This window comes from Mesocricetus auratus, unplaced genomic scaffold (assembly GCF_017639785.1).
Source record: "Mesocricetus auratus isolate SY011 unplaced genomic scaffold, BCM_Maur_2.0 Super-Scaffold_100676, whole genome shotgun sequence".
Lineage (NCBI taxonomy): Eukaryota > Metazoa > Chordata > Mammalia > Rodentia > Cricetidae > Mesocricetus > Mesocricetus auratus.
The window spans coordinates 9,020,699-9,033,893 of NW_024429266.1; the positions used below are offsets into that span (position 1 = coordinate 9,020,699).

At 43.8% G+C, this 13,195-nt stretch overlaps 1 protein-coding gene across 2 annotated transcripts in view; it reads right to left on the reverse strand.

Moving 5' to 3' along the window:
* Nucleotides 1–1,558: 1,558 nt before the first annotated feature.
* The window catches only part of Eprs1 (glutamyl-prolyl-tRNA synthetase 1), a 63,612-nt gene continuing 51,975 nt past the window's right edge, over nucleotides 1,559–13,195 (reverse strand). For both annotated transcript variants that reach the window (XM_005082436.4, XM_040738943.1), the window contains 6 exons: nucleotides 11,687–11,884; nucleotides 9,437–9,610; nucleotides 7,254–7,414; nucleotides 5,184–5,262; nucleotides 1,997–2,061; nucleotides 1,559–1,911 (listed from right to left, as the gene is read on the reverse strand). In XM_005082436.4, coding sequence (XP_005082493.1) covers nucleotides 1,761–1,911; nucleotides 1,997–2,061; nucleotides 5,184–5,262; nucleotides 7,254–7,414; nucleotides 9,437–9,610; nucleotides 11,687–11,884 — 828 coding nt within the window. In that variant the 3' untranslated portion in view covers nucleotides 1,559–1,760. The remainder of the gene's footprint in view (nucleotides 1,912–1,996; nucleotides 2,062–5,183; nucleotides 5,263–7,253; nucleotides 7,415–9,436; nucleotides 9,611–11,686; nucleotides 11,885–13,195) is intronic.

A 13,195-nucleotide genomic window follows, 5' to 3' on the forward strand; every position in this document is an offset into this window, starting at 1 on the left:
TTATTTTTTTGAGACAGGCTCTTATTACACCAGAGCTCACTAACAGGCTAGACTGGTGAGCCAGTGGGTTTCCAGGACCCTCCTGTCTCTGCCTTCCCAGCTGGGACTAGAACTCAGGTCTGCAAGTTTGTGCTATACACGTTTTACTCATGGTGCCTTCTTTTCAGGCTGCGGGCATTAACCTGCAGCTCCCTGGGACATTTCCTGTTGCTCACAGGGAGCACAGCCGGCCTTTGCCTCTCATTCCCTTCCCTTTGTTAATACTGGAACCTTGTTCATCCTTCAAGGCACGGCTCACAAGTCTAACCCCTTAAAGGCTTTCCCTGGTTCTCACCCTGGGAAACTGAACCAGAAACAAAGCACTATTTACCCGGTTGCCAGAAGACAGGGCTGGAGGATCATAACTTCAGGCCAGCCTGGGCTACATGGTAAGGTAGTTTCAGTCGAGGCACATACCACAAAGCCTGGTGACCTGGGCTCAATCCCCACAATCCACATGGCAGAGATAACTGACTCCATCAAACTGTTCTATGACCTCCATACATGTGCCTTCACAAGCATATACTCGCCCACCAAATAAACAAATGCTTAAAAAAAGAATGTACTAAGAAGGCTCCGAATGAGGTACAAAGGCCTCCCAGGCAAACAGGCACATAGACTACAGTCTGCATGAGAAGTGCAGAGCGCTGTGCTGAGCTGATGCACACTGAACAGGTAATGAGCCAGATTAGGACAGGTATTTACATTTGGCCTATAAATGATGAGAACTATAAAATGGCTTCAGGGGAAAGAAAAACTGTCTTAATAAACTACATTGGGGAAAACAAAACAAAATAATTCCTGAAAACGCGGAGACTGGTGTGGTGGTCACACACCTCTGAAGGTCTAAGCCCTAGAGATAATCAAAGCAACAGCAGCCTACTCTGTCAGCCTGGCAATGCCAGCAGCAAGTGTGTGCTGCAGGAGGCTGCCTGGGATGACTCAGGACACTTGTCACTGCTCATCTTCCAAGCAGGAGGAGAGGAGCTACGGATGCAGGGGTGAAATGAGAGTCGGGGGACATGCTAACTTGAGATGCTGATGAAACGCACATCACAGGAGAGCTCATGTGTGGTTTAGAGCTCCGAGCTGCTGATAAAGGCGGCGTTACTGGTCTACCAGTGCTGCCTGACACTGGAGAAGAGTGGCTTGCTGACTAGACACTATGAGGAGGACCAGTATGGAAATCTGGTGGCCATGGAGAAATGCCAATGAGACATAACTAACAAGTTTGATGGGTAGGTACACAACAGGCCACAGCAGTCCGTTAAAAACATGATCAGAAGTACCAGTGTAGTGAGACAAGAATCAGGTACGCACTCCCTGCTGCAGGGTTGCCCTTCGTGACCTCAATGAGACCGACCCACCCGGGGGGGGGGAGGGAAGTGCAATGGAGAAGAGAAGATGGGAACTCCTTCTGAGACGCTGACTTCCTGACAGTCGGGGAAGGTGGACCCCTGCTACCTGGCTTTCGATGAGCATCCTTGTGTGTAGGATGAACTGAGTACGAAAAATATAATTAGTTCATGGTATTTATTACCCCGGACGTTTACAGAAAAGTATTTCCCACTGTTAATTTAGGCATAAGAATAGCTGTTTAATCTCATGTGATTTCTTTTTAGAACTTTTAAAAAATGAAAAAGAAAAACTGCATCTGAAGGTGTTACTATTATTGGTTTTTAAAAAATTAGGATGGGCGAGTGAGTCTTCTGTGTCCTCCATCAGTAACTCCGACCAAACAAGGTGTAGTACTTGGCAGCGTTCTTGCCACAGACACACATGGCTCCTGGCTGCAGCTCACACAGAGGGTTGAAAGGAATACAGAGGCTTTTGGCTCCCATGGACGGAGCACCAGGTTCCATATCCTGGTCCCTGGAATTAAGAGACAAGAAGTCCGTTCACTGCTGCTGCACACTGCGCCCTTCCCAGGGCAGGGCTGAAGGTGAGGGGTATTTACCTGGCGGTTGTCTTTTTGATCCAGTCCTCACAGTCAATTTCCCCACAGAATGGAATTTGTGCGATCTAATAAGAGAAGACAAAATATTGTGCCATCAAAACTCTCAGAGAGGAGCACTTGAGTTCTCTTTTTACCTTTCAAGCAAAAGGGGTAGGTATCCAGTACCTTTGCTAACACTCTGGGAACTTTGCGCAGAAGCAGATGAGAGCACAAAGAATGTTTCTTTACACCATCCAAAATCCATCCTCATAAAACTAGACACACCCCATATCTGCTCTAACACACTAAGTGCCTCTGTAAAGTCACGAGCCCCGCTGTGGGTCCTTTCGGGCCATGACTGTGGCCTGTGTCACAGGCTGGCTGTCAGGAGGGTGGGGGAGGTGACGAAGAGAGAACTGATTTCGAGGTAACACAACAGAGACAGACAGTAGTCAGGCAGGCCTCACTTGATCCCACATGTCTAACATGTGAGGGTTAGTGAATAACTTTAAAGAACAAATGCTTGTAACAGACAAAAATCACTTTTTATAGGAAAATCACAATGAAACTTCAATCCCAGGGATCATCATAGTGGAAGGAGAGAACCAAGCCCTACCAAGCTGCTCTTTGACCTCTCTGCTGTGGCATGCACTCACCCATACAGTAGATGCAGGAAAGATAAGGGGTGGCTGGTTGAGAGCAGAGGCGGCAGCAGTGCTGCTCCCCAACTTTTTATGAATTAAAATTAAGAGTTCACCTGCAAGGATCACGAGTTCCAACTCCTGATCTATACAGCAGTGTCTCACAAACAAAACTAAGAAGCTCCTCTGCGAATCCTTCCTGTGCCCTGGGATCTAGTAAACATGCTTCAGAGGGCCTCCCTCTAAGAGCAAAGGCAAACAGAGGAGGAAATTACAGAAACAGGAACTTCTTCAGATGGACCTTAACTCTAAGGAAGAGCAAACACTCATGATCAAATCTCTTATGTTCACTCAATGTGCCGACCTAATTCCTGAAATTTACCATCTGTTACTCCAAGGTTACGGAAGTAATACTTTTCTAGGTGTGTCCTGCAAGCTGGGGAATGGATGGAGAGAAAGGGGCAGAGATCAGTGACAGGACACATTCAGAAAAGTTTTAATATAGAAATTCTTTGTGGTGTGAAAACGGAGACAAAGACCCAAGATCTAAGCCAAAGTTAACAGTCATTTCCCTGTATGAGAGTTGCAAACCCTTAATATTTGCAAACAAAATACATTAAAAAATCCATTTATAAAATAGTGTATAATATATAAAATAATAATGGGTGTAGCACATGAAGAAATTTGTATTTGGACTCATAAGTGATTCTGTTAGAACCTGGTGGCATAGGGACATAATTCTAGCTACTTAGGGGCCAAAGCAGGAGGGTCCAAAGCTCAAAGATTCTAGCTTACTAATGAGTTCAAGCCTGGCCTGGATAACTTAGTGAGTATGTCTCTTTACTGTGAAATAACGAGTAGCTCAAAGGGTAGGGCTCTTGCCCAGCATGCCCAAAGCCTGAGATCCAACCCCTAGCACCACAATACAGCAAATGAACCAAAATGGAAAGTAGAGCTGGGTGGTGGTGACACACACAACTTAATCCCAGCAACTGGGAGTCAGAAGGAGGCAGGCGGATCTCTATGAGCTCAAGGACAGCCTGGTCTACAGAGCAAGTTGCAGGGCAGGCTCCAAAGCTGCAGAGAAACCTTGAGTTGGAAAGGAGATAAAAAAAAAAAAGGGGGGGGGGGGGCAGAAGGGTGTACTTAAAAAAAATAAGTGAACCAATTAGACTGCCCACCCCTTCACACCAATGAATAGGAGGAGAGGGGAAAGGCGCTGCTTTTCCCAATGTAAGTCCCGAAGACCTTTCCTCTCCTAGTGAATGTACCTTATTTACAACAGCCTCACAGGTTATCTGATTAGGTCAGCAGCACACTAAGATAATCCACATGAAGGAGGGAGGAGGCGCTGACTGAGCACAACAGACACGACCTACTCACTTTCCTATGCATTCTTTGGACATGAAACTAAAATATCCATGTTTCACTACAAATTTCAAATCCTTACAGTATTTTGTCTAATATTAGAATAAAATATAAGACCCACTAGCACCTTGTGGATCTTGGTTCTTTGAAATCAATATATTAGCTAAAAGTAATATGCAATTTCTCTAATAACTTGTTGTAAAAAAGTGACTAGTTCTATTACTATAATGAAACTTTTAAACTTAAAAATGAATGGAGTAAGCTGAATCTGCTGGCAAAGCATTTCACCCCAGCTCCTCAGGAGACTGAGCAGGAAGAATACAAGTTCAAGGGCTATCGAGTGAGTTCAAGGGTCAACCTAGGCAATCTAAGGAGAGCTTTACTCAAAATAAAAAGAAGTGGGCTGGTGCTGTGCTCAGTGGAAAAGTGCTTGCCCAGCACTAGCGTGTCAAAGCCTTAAATCCCACCCTCAATACTCAGGGAAGAACAATTGAAATAGAAAATAATGCATACATAAACTACACAGGCAGAACACCAAAGATAGAAAGTGGCCACATGACCTCTCGTCTTCTATTCAAAGCTTGCATGAGTCGAGGGAGCACTACAGAGCACAGGAAGGCGAATGGGCAGAAAAACAGTAAGCCAAAGCCAGATGCTGAAGCAGTAGGGAGATGACAGGATGTTTAAGATCGTCTGTTTTACAGAGCAGTGAAGAGCTAGAGATGAATCCTCTGCACCAACAACAAGAGATGTGTGATTACGCCAGCACTGTTAAAAAAAACGTCTTTTATTCTCAACAAGGGGTTTTTACAAACCTGAGGAGGAAGTACATTCAACTGTGGTAGAGAGCTCTAACTTCTGGCATCTGGCTAATACTATGGGCTAATTCGTTTAGACTCTGGCCCATGGTTTTCTCATTTGTAATCTGGAGACACAAGTATACCAGAATACTAAAGTCCATAAATGATTCACTCCAATAATACATAAAGCTGAAGGATGCACAATCCTTTTATTTGACTGGCCTAAAAAGATTAAAACAGAGTATAAACTGAGGGAGTTTTCCAGTGAGAGTTCCTGGAAAATGGTAAAAGTACACTTCAGTGACACTGCCCTGCCCAGCACAGGCAAAACCCTGGGGTCAATGGCCAGTCCTGTGGAAAACAAACAAAACCAAGAAAATGTTTTGGGAAGTCTCTTACCTTTCCAGAGTCTAGTACCTTCTGAAAGTCTTCCAATGTATTGGATACAACCATATGAGTTTTAAGGTCTTCAGAGGCCCTGCCAAAATAAATCAGAAAACACATAACTTTTCTTACAAATATGATGGGTTTTTTTTTGTTTGTTTTTTGTTTTACTAGACAGGGTTTCTCTGTATTGTTTTGGAGGCTGTCGGTCCAGCCTGGCCTCAAACTCACAGAGATCCGCCTGCCTCTGCCTCCTGAGTGCTGGTATTAAAGGCGTGTGCCACCACCGCCCGGCCTATGTTTTATTTTTTTAACTCTCCAGATAAACAAGTTTAATGAACTAGGAAGTGAAAGTCAGAAGAACTCAATGTGAGTATTAATTCCCATACTAGTCCAGCCACCTTACTTTAGTATTATCTCAAGCCTACATGTAAGAAACGGCATTGCCAGGCACACAAGAGGCAGCTGCTATTTTTGTTACTGCTGCTGAATGGTTCTGACTCTCACAGCACCTGTGGAAGTCTCTTATTCTTCAAGCCCTTCTGGTCTACATTTCCCTTCCATAAAATCGGAAAAGGAATACTATACCAGGGAGTATATAGAACTGCCCAATAATGAAACATGAAGTATGAATACATAACAAAACACACATGTGTACACGCATGTGCGCGCATGCGCGCGCGTGCACACACACACACACACAGATATTTTTTAAGATTTTTTTATTTATTACAGATACAGTTTGTCTACATGCCAGAAGAGGGCGTGCACCAGATTGAATTGTAGATGGTTGTGAGCCACCATGTGGTTGCTGGGAATTGAACTCAGGACCTCTGGAAGAACAGTCAGTGCTCTTAACCTCTGAGCAATCTCTCCAGCCCCACACAGATATTTTTATGCCATCAAATCCACCCACCTAACACTCCTGTACCCTCAGTCTCATTACATAGTGAGACCCTGTCTCAAAAAATAAATAATTAATAAATAAATAAGTAGAGAGACAGCTCAGCAGTTAAGAGCACTGGCTGCACTTCTAGAGGTTTTGAGTTCGATTCCCAGCACCCGCATGATAACTTTCAACCATCTATAATGATATCTGGTGCTCTCTTCTGGCCTGCAGGCATATATGCAGACAGAACACTGTACATAATAAATAAATCTTTAAACACCAAACAAACCCAATGTGTATTAGGCATAGAGTATTGTAAGGCAAAGAAATATACATAACATGGACCATCTTCACTAACCCTAAACCAAGCTTCTATCCCCTTCCTCATTACTTCAGGTAGGCAGAGGAAAAAAAATCCTCTTCTAGGTTAGGCCAGCCTCGACTATCTCATATTCCCAAAGCAATCAAGAGGTTCTTAGCCTTAGCTACTCATAATCCTCTAGGGAGCTTTCCATTTTTAAAGATTTATTTATGCTTACCTTATATGCATTTGTGAATACCTGAATGTATGTGTGGGCACTATTCTGTTCCTGGTTCTACCAAGGCTGTAAGAGGGAATCAGATTCCTTGGAACTAGAGTTACAGGCAGTTGTGAGGCCTCTGACACTGCTGAGGCATCTCTCCAGTCCCATTTACTTATCTTTAAACGTGTGTGTGTGTGTGTGTGTGTGTGTGTGTGTGTGTGTGTGTGTGTGTGTGTGTGTTGGATCACACTAGAAATTGCAGCCAGTTGTGAACTGCTTGTTGTGGCTGTTGGGAACCAACCTGAGGTTGTCTGCCAGGGCAGTACGCACTGAGACCCCTCTGCTGTCATCATCACTGGGAGCTTTGAACAGTATAGCTGCTGGCTGCTCTGCAGACCCCTAGAACTGGTCTCTCGGGGAAGGTGCTGGTATTTCCTGGATTCTCCCAATCTGTGCCCAGCGCTTAAGAACCAATGGCTTAATACAAGAGCCTGGATCTGAAGTTACCACAGTTTCACGGGGAACACACACTTTGAAAACTCACAAGTCAAAACTACAAATGGAATAAGAAACTAAGTGGCCCTGGAGCTCAGGGAGGAGACCACTTCCAGTTGCAATAATCCCCAAATCCCTCATTTGCATATCAAACATTAGGTGAAAACACAGAGCTACCTTGTGAAAAGGTTAAGCTGGATGTCTTCCAAAACCTCTTGAAGTTTAGTCTCGGCCTCTTTTTCGGCAATTGTTAATTTCTCTCCAGTGTCTCGTCGGACAGCTACAAACTGACAGCTCTTCATATCACGCGGCCCCACTTCAAGTCTGACTGGAACTCCCTACAAAACAAAACGGCAGTTGACACTGTATGTGTGTATCTCGAGTTGAATACTGACTATTTCGTGGCTTTATCTACTACAAATCCTATAAAAGTCAACTGCAATCCTAAGACCCGCTAGAGAACTTTCTTGAGTCCAGAAGGAACAAGTCTGTCTCTGTTGTCAGAACTGAGCAAACTCTTGATGGAGAACCACCCGAATGGCCATTCCCATTTCCTCACAAACGGCCTGTGGGACATGGAGGAATACAGAGGCACCCTGAAACCAAAGATACCCCCAAGACATGAGGGGGTCAACACGCTCATGGTAAACGTGTACTTTGGCTGGGATGCCTGACCTCACTGGTTTCTTGGAGGCCAAGGATAGGCTGAGAGTCGCAGTTGATGGGAGTCACTATGTGCTGCTCAGACGCTCTCAGACTTCTATGGGGACTTAGTGGTGGCTGCATGCAAGTTTAGACTCCTGCATATCCAAGTCCTGTGCATTCAAGTCTCTGAGGGGACTAACACCCTTGAGGTCCAGGGAGACCTTGTATTTGTAGGGTCTGAAACCTATCTGGAAAACAGTAGGTCTTAAATTGTAGTGAAAGATCCTCTGACAGTGGTTCTCAACCTTCCTAATACTGTGATCCCTTTAACAAACACAATTTCTTATGCTATAAACTATTTTGTTGCTACTTCATAACTGTATTTTTGCTATTAATATTTGATATGCAATCCCCGTGAGAGGAGGGTCGCTCTACCACCCACAGGTGGAGAACCACTGCTTTAAAACTAATTTAAGACTCCGACATAAAGCCAGGTGCTTCTATATACAACATGGATGCCAAGTAGTACTCAAGTCAAAGACAAAGGGACACTGAAGTGAATGCCAGAAGCCCACTCGACCCTCATAAAACAGGTTACCAAGGACAGAAGAGTGATAGAGATAAAGCCTTATCTTCAGGAGAAGGGGGTAAAAGAGGACAGGGAAGTGGAGGGAATCAGAAGTGGATGGCATGTTTCATTCATTCTGATCAAGCTAACAGCAACAGTTTCTCCTTTAACATTTCACACTCAGACACACATGAACTGACTTAGAGAAGTAGCTGCTGGTATCCACCTGCTCTTCCTAGGTGAACAAAAAACCCTGCAACTAAGACAAATTACAGAATACAAAATATCCATCTTTCAAGTCTTCCCTGCAGGCAGGGAGCATGTGAGAGAGCATGTATAAAACACGAAAGAGAAGCAGGGTCAGCAGGAGCGCTAATCCCAGCCCAGGTTTGCCATAGAGCCACTTTTATAGTGAGATGACAAATGGTGGTGGCTTTGTTATTTGAGATGGTTAATTCTGAATAACCATAATACATCAAGCATCGTTGTTAAGTTCTCAGCTACCATCTCAGAACGTGCCCCACCCTACTCCTCCTAATTCCTAGGCTCAGAAGATATTCTCTATCATAGCTTAAAAAAATAGTAAACACTAAACGTTTGTAAATGGAACAATGGACATACATACATTACCTAACAATGAAGCTGTGCTGTAAATGAAAATATACCAAAAACACTAAACCAGAATTTAGATAGGCTTTGTATGCACAGAGTTAAAAACAACACAGCAAAGGGACAGGCAGGCATGTGGACCAGAACTACAGATGAGGAGGGAACCTGCAAACACTCCATCATCACCAAAACCTCACCATGCCAGTGACTGAATTCCAGACATACGCATTGCAACATGCCCATCAAATGAGGCTTATTTAGTATATACAATCACTTCAAGATCATTTTTATTCTAATGTAATAAAAAACTGGCATGCACAAAACTTTAGGGAGACAAGGCACAGTGCTGGGAATCAAAGGCAGGGTCAAGCCTTCTGAACCACCACAGAAACGAGTTTAATAAGCACACACCCTACAAACCCCCATTACGAGCCATGACCTGTACTGGCGCTCACAACTTACAGCTATAAATATGAGAAGGCGACAAAAAAAATCCTTAAATCCAGATCTCCCTCCCCAGTGCAGGATCCCAGTGTACCTTGAGCTCCCAGTGATTGAACTTCCAGCCTGGAGAGTAGTTATCTCGTAGATCAACTCGGACTCGGATGTTAGCGCCAAGTAGCCGCCTTTGATACTCATTGCATTTTGCCATCAGTGCCTCTCTGTCTTCTTCAGACAGGGCATTTGTGATTCCACAGGGAATGACTACCACCTAGAGTACAGCCAAAGACAGACCACATACACATAATGACATCTACAATAACGAATCACCTAGATCTTACAACAATGAACCACACAGAAGTTAAAACATGCCAATGACACAATCATTTAAATATATGTAATTTTACTACAATTATAAACATGGTGCTAGAGAGATGGCTCAGTGGTTGAGAGCACTTATTGTTCTTACAGAGGATCCAGGTTCGATTCCCAGGACCTACCTGATGGCTCACAACTACCTGTAAATTTACTCCAGAGAGTCCAACTCCTCTTCTGATCTTTGAGTGCTCCAGCACACATGTGATGTACAGACATAGTTAGACATCCATGCATGCACAAACACGTGCACACATGTTCACACACACACACACACACACACACACACACACACACACACACACACACACACACACACACACACACACACACACACACACACTGGACTTCCATCTCTCTAAATATTTCTTGGAAAACTCAGCAAAACTGACCAGAGTTTAAGATGCTTGGCAGCGGTGGGGCACACTCTTAATCTCAGCACTCGGGAGGCAGAGGCAGGTGGATCTCTGAGTTTGAGGCCAGCCTGATCTACAGAACAATTTCCAGGACAGCCTGGACTACACAGAGAAATCCTATTTGAAACTGGCCTCCACCCTCAAAGAGTTTAAGGTGTTTAAGTATGTATGAAGAGAACAAACAAGGATGTGTTGTCCTTTGAGACATAATCTCCCTATGTAGCTGTGATGGGCCTATTCTCTCTAAATTCCGTATATAGACCATGCTGGCCTGGAACTCACAGAGATCTGCCTGCCCTTACCGCCCATGTCCTAGAATAAATATGTGTGCCACCATGTCCAGCATTTGATTTAATTATGTGTGTGGGGGTAGGGGGTTGTATGTACCCAGTGTGGATAAGGCACTGGACTCTGTCTTAGTCAGGGTTTATTGCTGTGAAGAGACACCATGAGCACAGCAACTCTTATAAAGGAAAACATTAGCTGGGGTGGCAGCTTACAGTTCAGAGGGTTAGCATATTATCATCATGGTGGAAAACAACGCAGGCAGACATGGTGCTGAAGGAGAGTCCTTACATCTTGAACCAAAGGCAACAGGAAGTGAACCGAGACACTGAGACACTGGGCAGTATCTTGAGACCTCAAAGCCCGCCTCCACCATGGCATACTTCCTCTAACAAGTTCACCTCCTAAAAGTGCCACTCCTTCTGAGGACCATTTTCTTTCAAATCACCAGAGACCCCTGGAGCCGGCATTAGAGGAGGCTGTAAAGTGCCATGCATAGTCACTGAGAACTGCGCCTGGGTCCTCTGCAGAGCAATGGGATGCCATCTTACCCACCAAGTCATTACTCAGTCCCCAGCCTTTTACCATGACCACAGATGGCTGGAGTGACCTGCTTCCCAGTCTTGTTTGGAGGTTTGGTTTACAGACATTTGCTTCTCAGGGCTCCAGCATGAACTGGTTTACAGCTAATTCAGCCCTCAGTCTGTTTTCCAATAACAAAATCTTACCACAAATCAATCTGTGTGATTTCTGTCTCAAACATGTACTAAGAAATTAAATATTACTTACCAACACTAAATGCATTTTCATTTAACCTACTATATTTTATGTAAACAATTCTAAATAATTTCAAATAATTATTTCTAAAGGAAGTTTTAGGGCTAGAAAAATGGCTCCACCATTAAGACCATCCACATGGCGGTGCACGGCCATCTCTAACTCAGTTCCATGGGATTCAATGCCCTCTTCTGACCTCAGTCAGCACCAAGCATGCACACGGTCCACAGATATACAGGCAGACAAAACATTCACTCATAAGATGAAACTAGTAAACCTAAGACAAAATTTAAAATAAAACCTCTCAACAAAGTAACCTTTAAATTTCGAGACAATAAATAATACAAACGTATACATATTTACACAATATAATGGTCTAGGCTATATTTTCTATTGTTTCTGTATCATCAGAGAAATCTACCCTTTCAAAGTTCCTTTGTAAACATGGTCTGTAACTGTACAAAAGGAATGATAAAGTGAAATATTTCCCTTACCTGAACACAGGCTACACGGGGTGGTAACACTAAGCCCATATTGTCCCCATGGACCATGATCATCACACCAATAGTCCGAGTCGTCAGGCCCCAGGAGCACTGGAATGCAAACTGCTTCTCTCCTGGGGTCTTTGGATCTTCAAAAACTATTTCACACATTTTGGAAAAATTCTGGCCTAAGTGGTGTGATGTTGCTCCCTTAAATGAGAGAAACACAAACTTTAATTTTAAACTATTATTCCTTTGAAAATGAAAGATCACATATTTTAGAATTCCACCCACTCTACGTGCTGTTTTATCTCCTTTTCTGACACTAATGCTTGACATACAACTGACATGACAAGAGACAAGGACTGGTTAAAAAAAAAAACAACAAAACAGTTTTGCTCTGGGCGGCCCCTTCCGAACAGGACTAACTCTGTATGTAAGGTTCTGCCTGGAACTCATGCCTGTGGAGTCAGGAGAGAACCCCAACTTCACTAGTGTGCAGATGCAGAAGACGCCCTCCTCTACTGCCCTCTGCTCCTGTCTCTGGGGAAGGGTCTCAGCCCACATGGACCTAACTCACAACCAAGGGTGGCCTCCAATACCTGATCCTCTTGCCTCCACTTCTAGGGGCTTACAGGTGTGCACCATGACACCCAATTTAATAGGTACTGGTGATCAACGCATCAATAAAAAAAAGGTGATCAATGGCTGCATGCATGATAGACAAGTGCTGTATTGTTTCTCCAGTAATATTTTTATTCACTTTTAAAAATCAACACATACACATTTTGTAATGTTTAAATAAGGCTAAACTTATCTCAAAAATTGATCATTTCTTTCTGGTAAAAACTTTAAAGTCCTTTGAGTGTTTTAAAAATACACAATGCAGCCGGGCAGTGGTGGCGCACGCCTTTAATCCCAGCGCTCGGGAGGCAGAGGCAGGCGGATCTCTGTGAGGTCGAGGCCAGACTGGACCAACAGCCTCCAAAATAATACAGAGAAACCCTGTCTCGTAAAACCAAAAAATAAAAAAATAAAAAAAATACACAATGCATTACTGTTGTACTATTGTATCCTGTACAATAGCAGGCCAGACTATGTAGCTCACACTAGCCACAGACTCAAGACCCTTGGAGCGCAGTGATTACAGGTGTCCACCATTGTTAGCAGCAGTGCAACATTCTGCTCCTACAGAACTAACATTCAGTGCCTACTGACCAACTCATACTCTCCCTAACTTCTTAGGTTATATACAGTCACTTCCTCAGTGTTCACTTACGATTACGATCATACAACACCTCATTTATTTCTCTTTACACAAACATCTTCGGTTTCATTCATGGCACTGCAAATGACAGAATTCATTGCTTGTATGGCTAATAATACTCCACTGTGGGTATGCGCATTGTCTTTTACCATGTGATGCTGCCACTATTTGTCTATAAGGCTGCAATGAACAAAGAGCAGCTGTCCTCCAGTCCACTCACTGGATCCATCAGGGTCTACCTCGGGGAAAGGCAT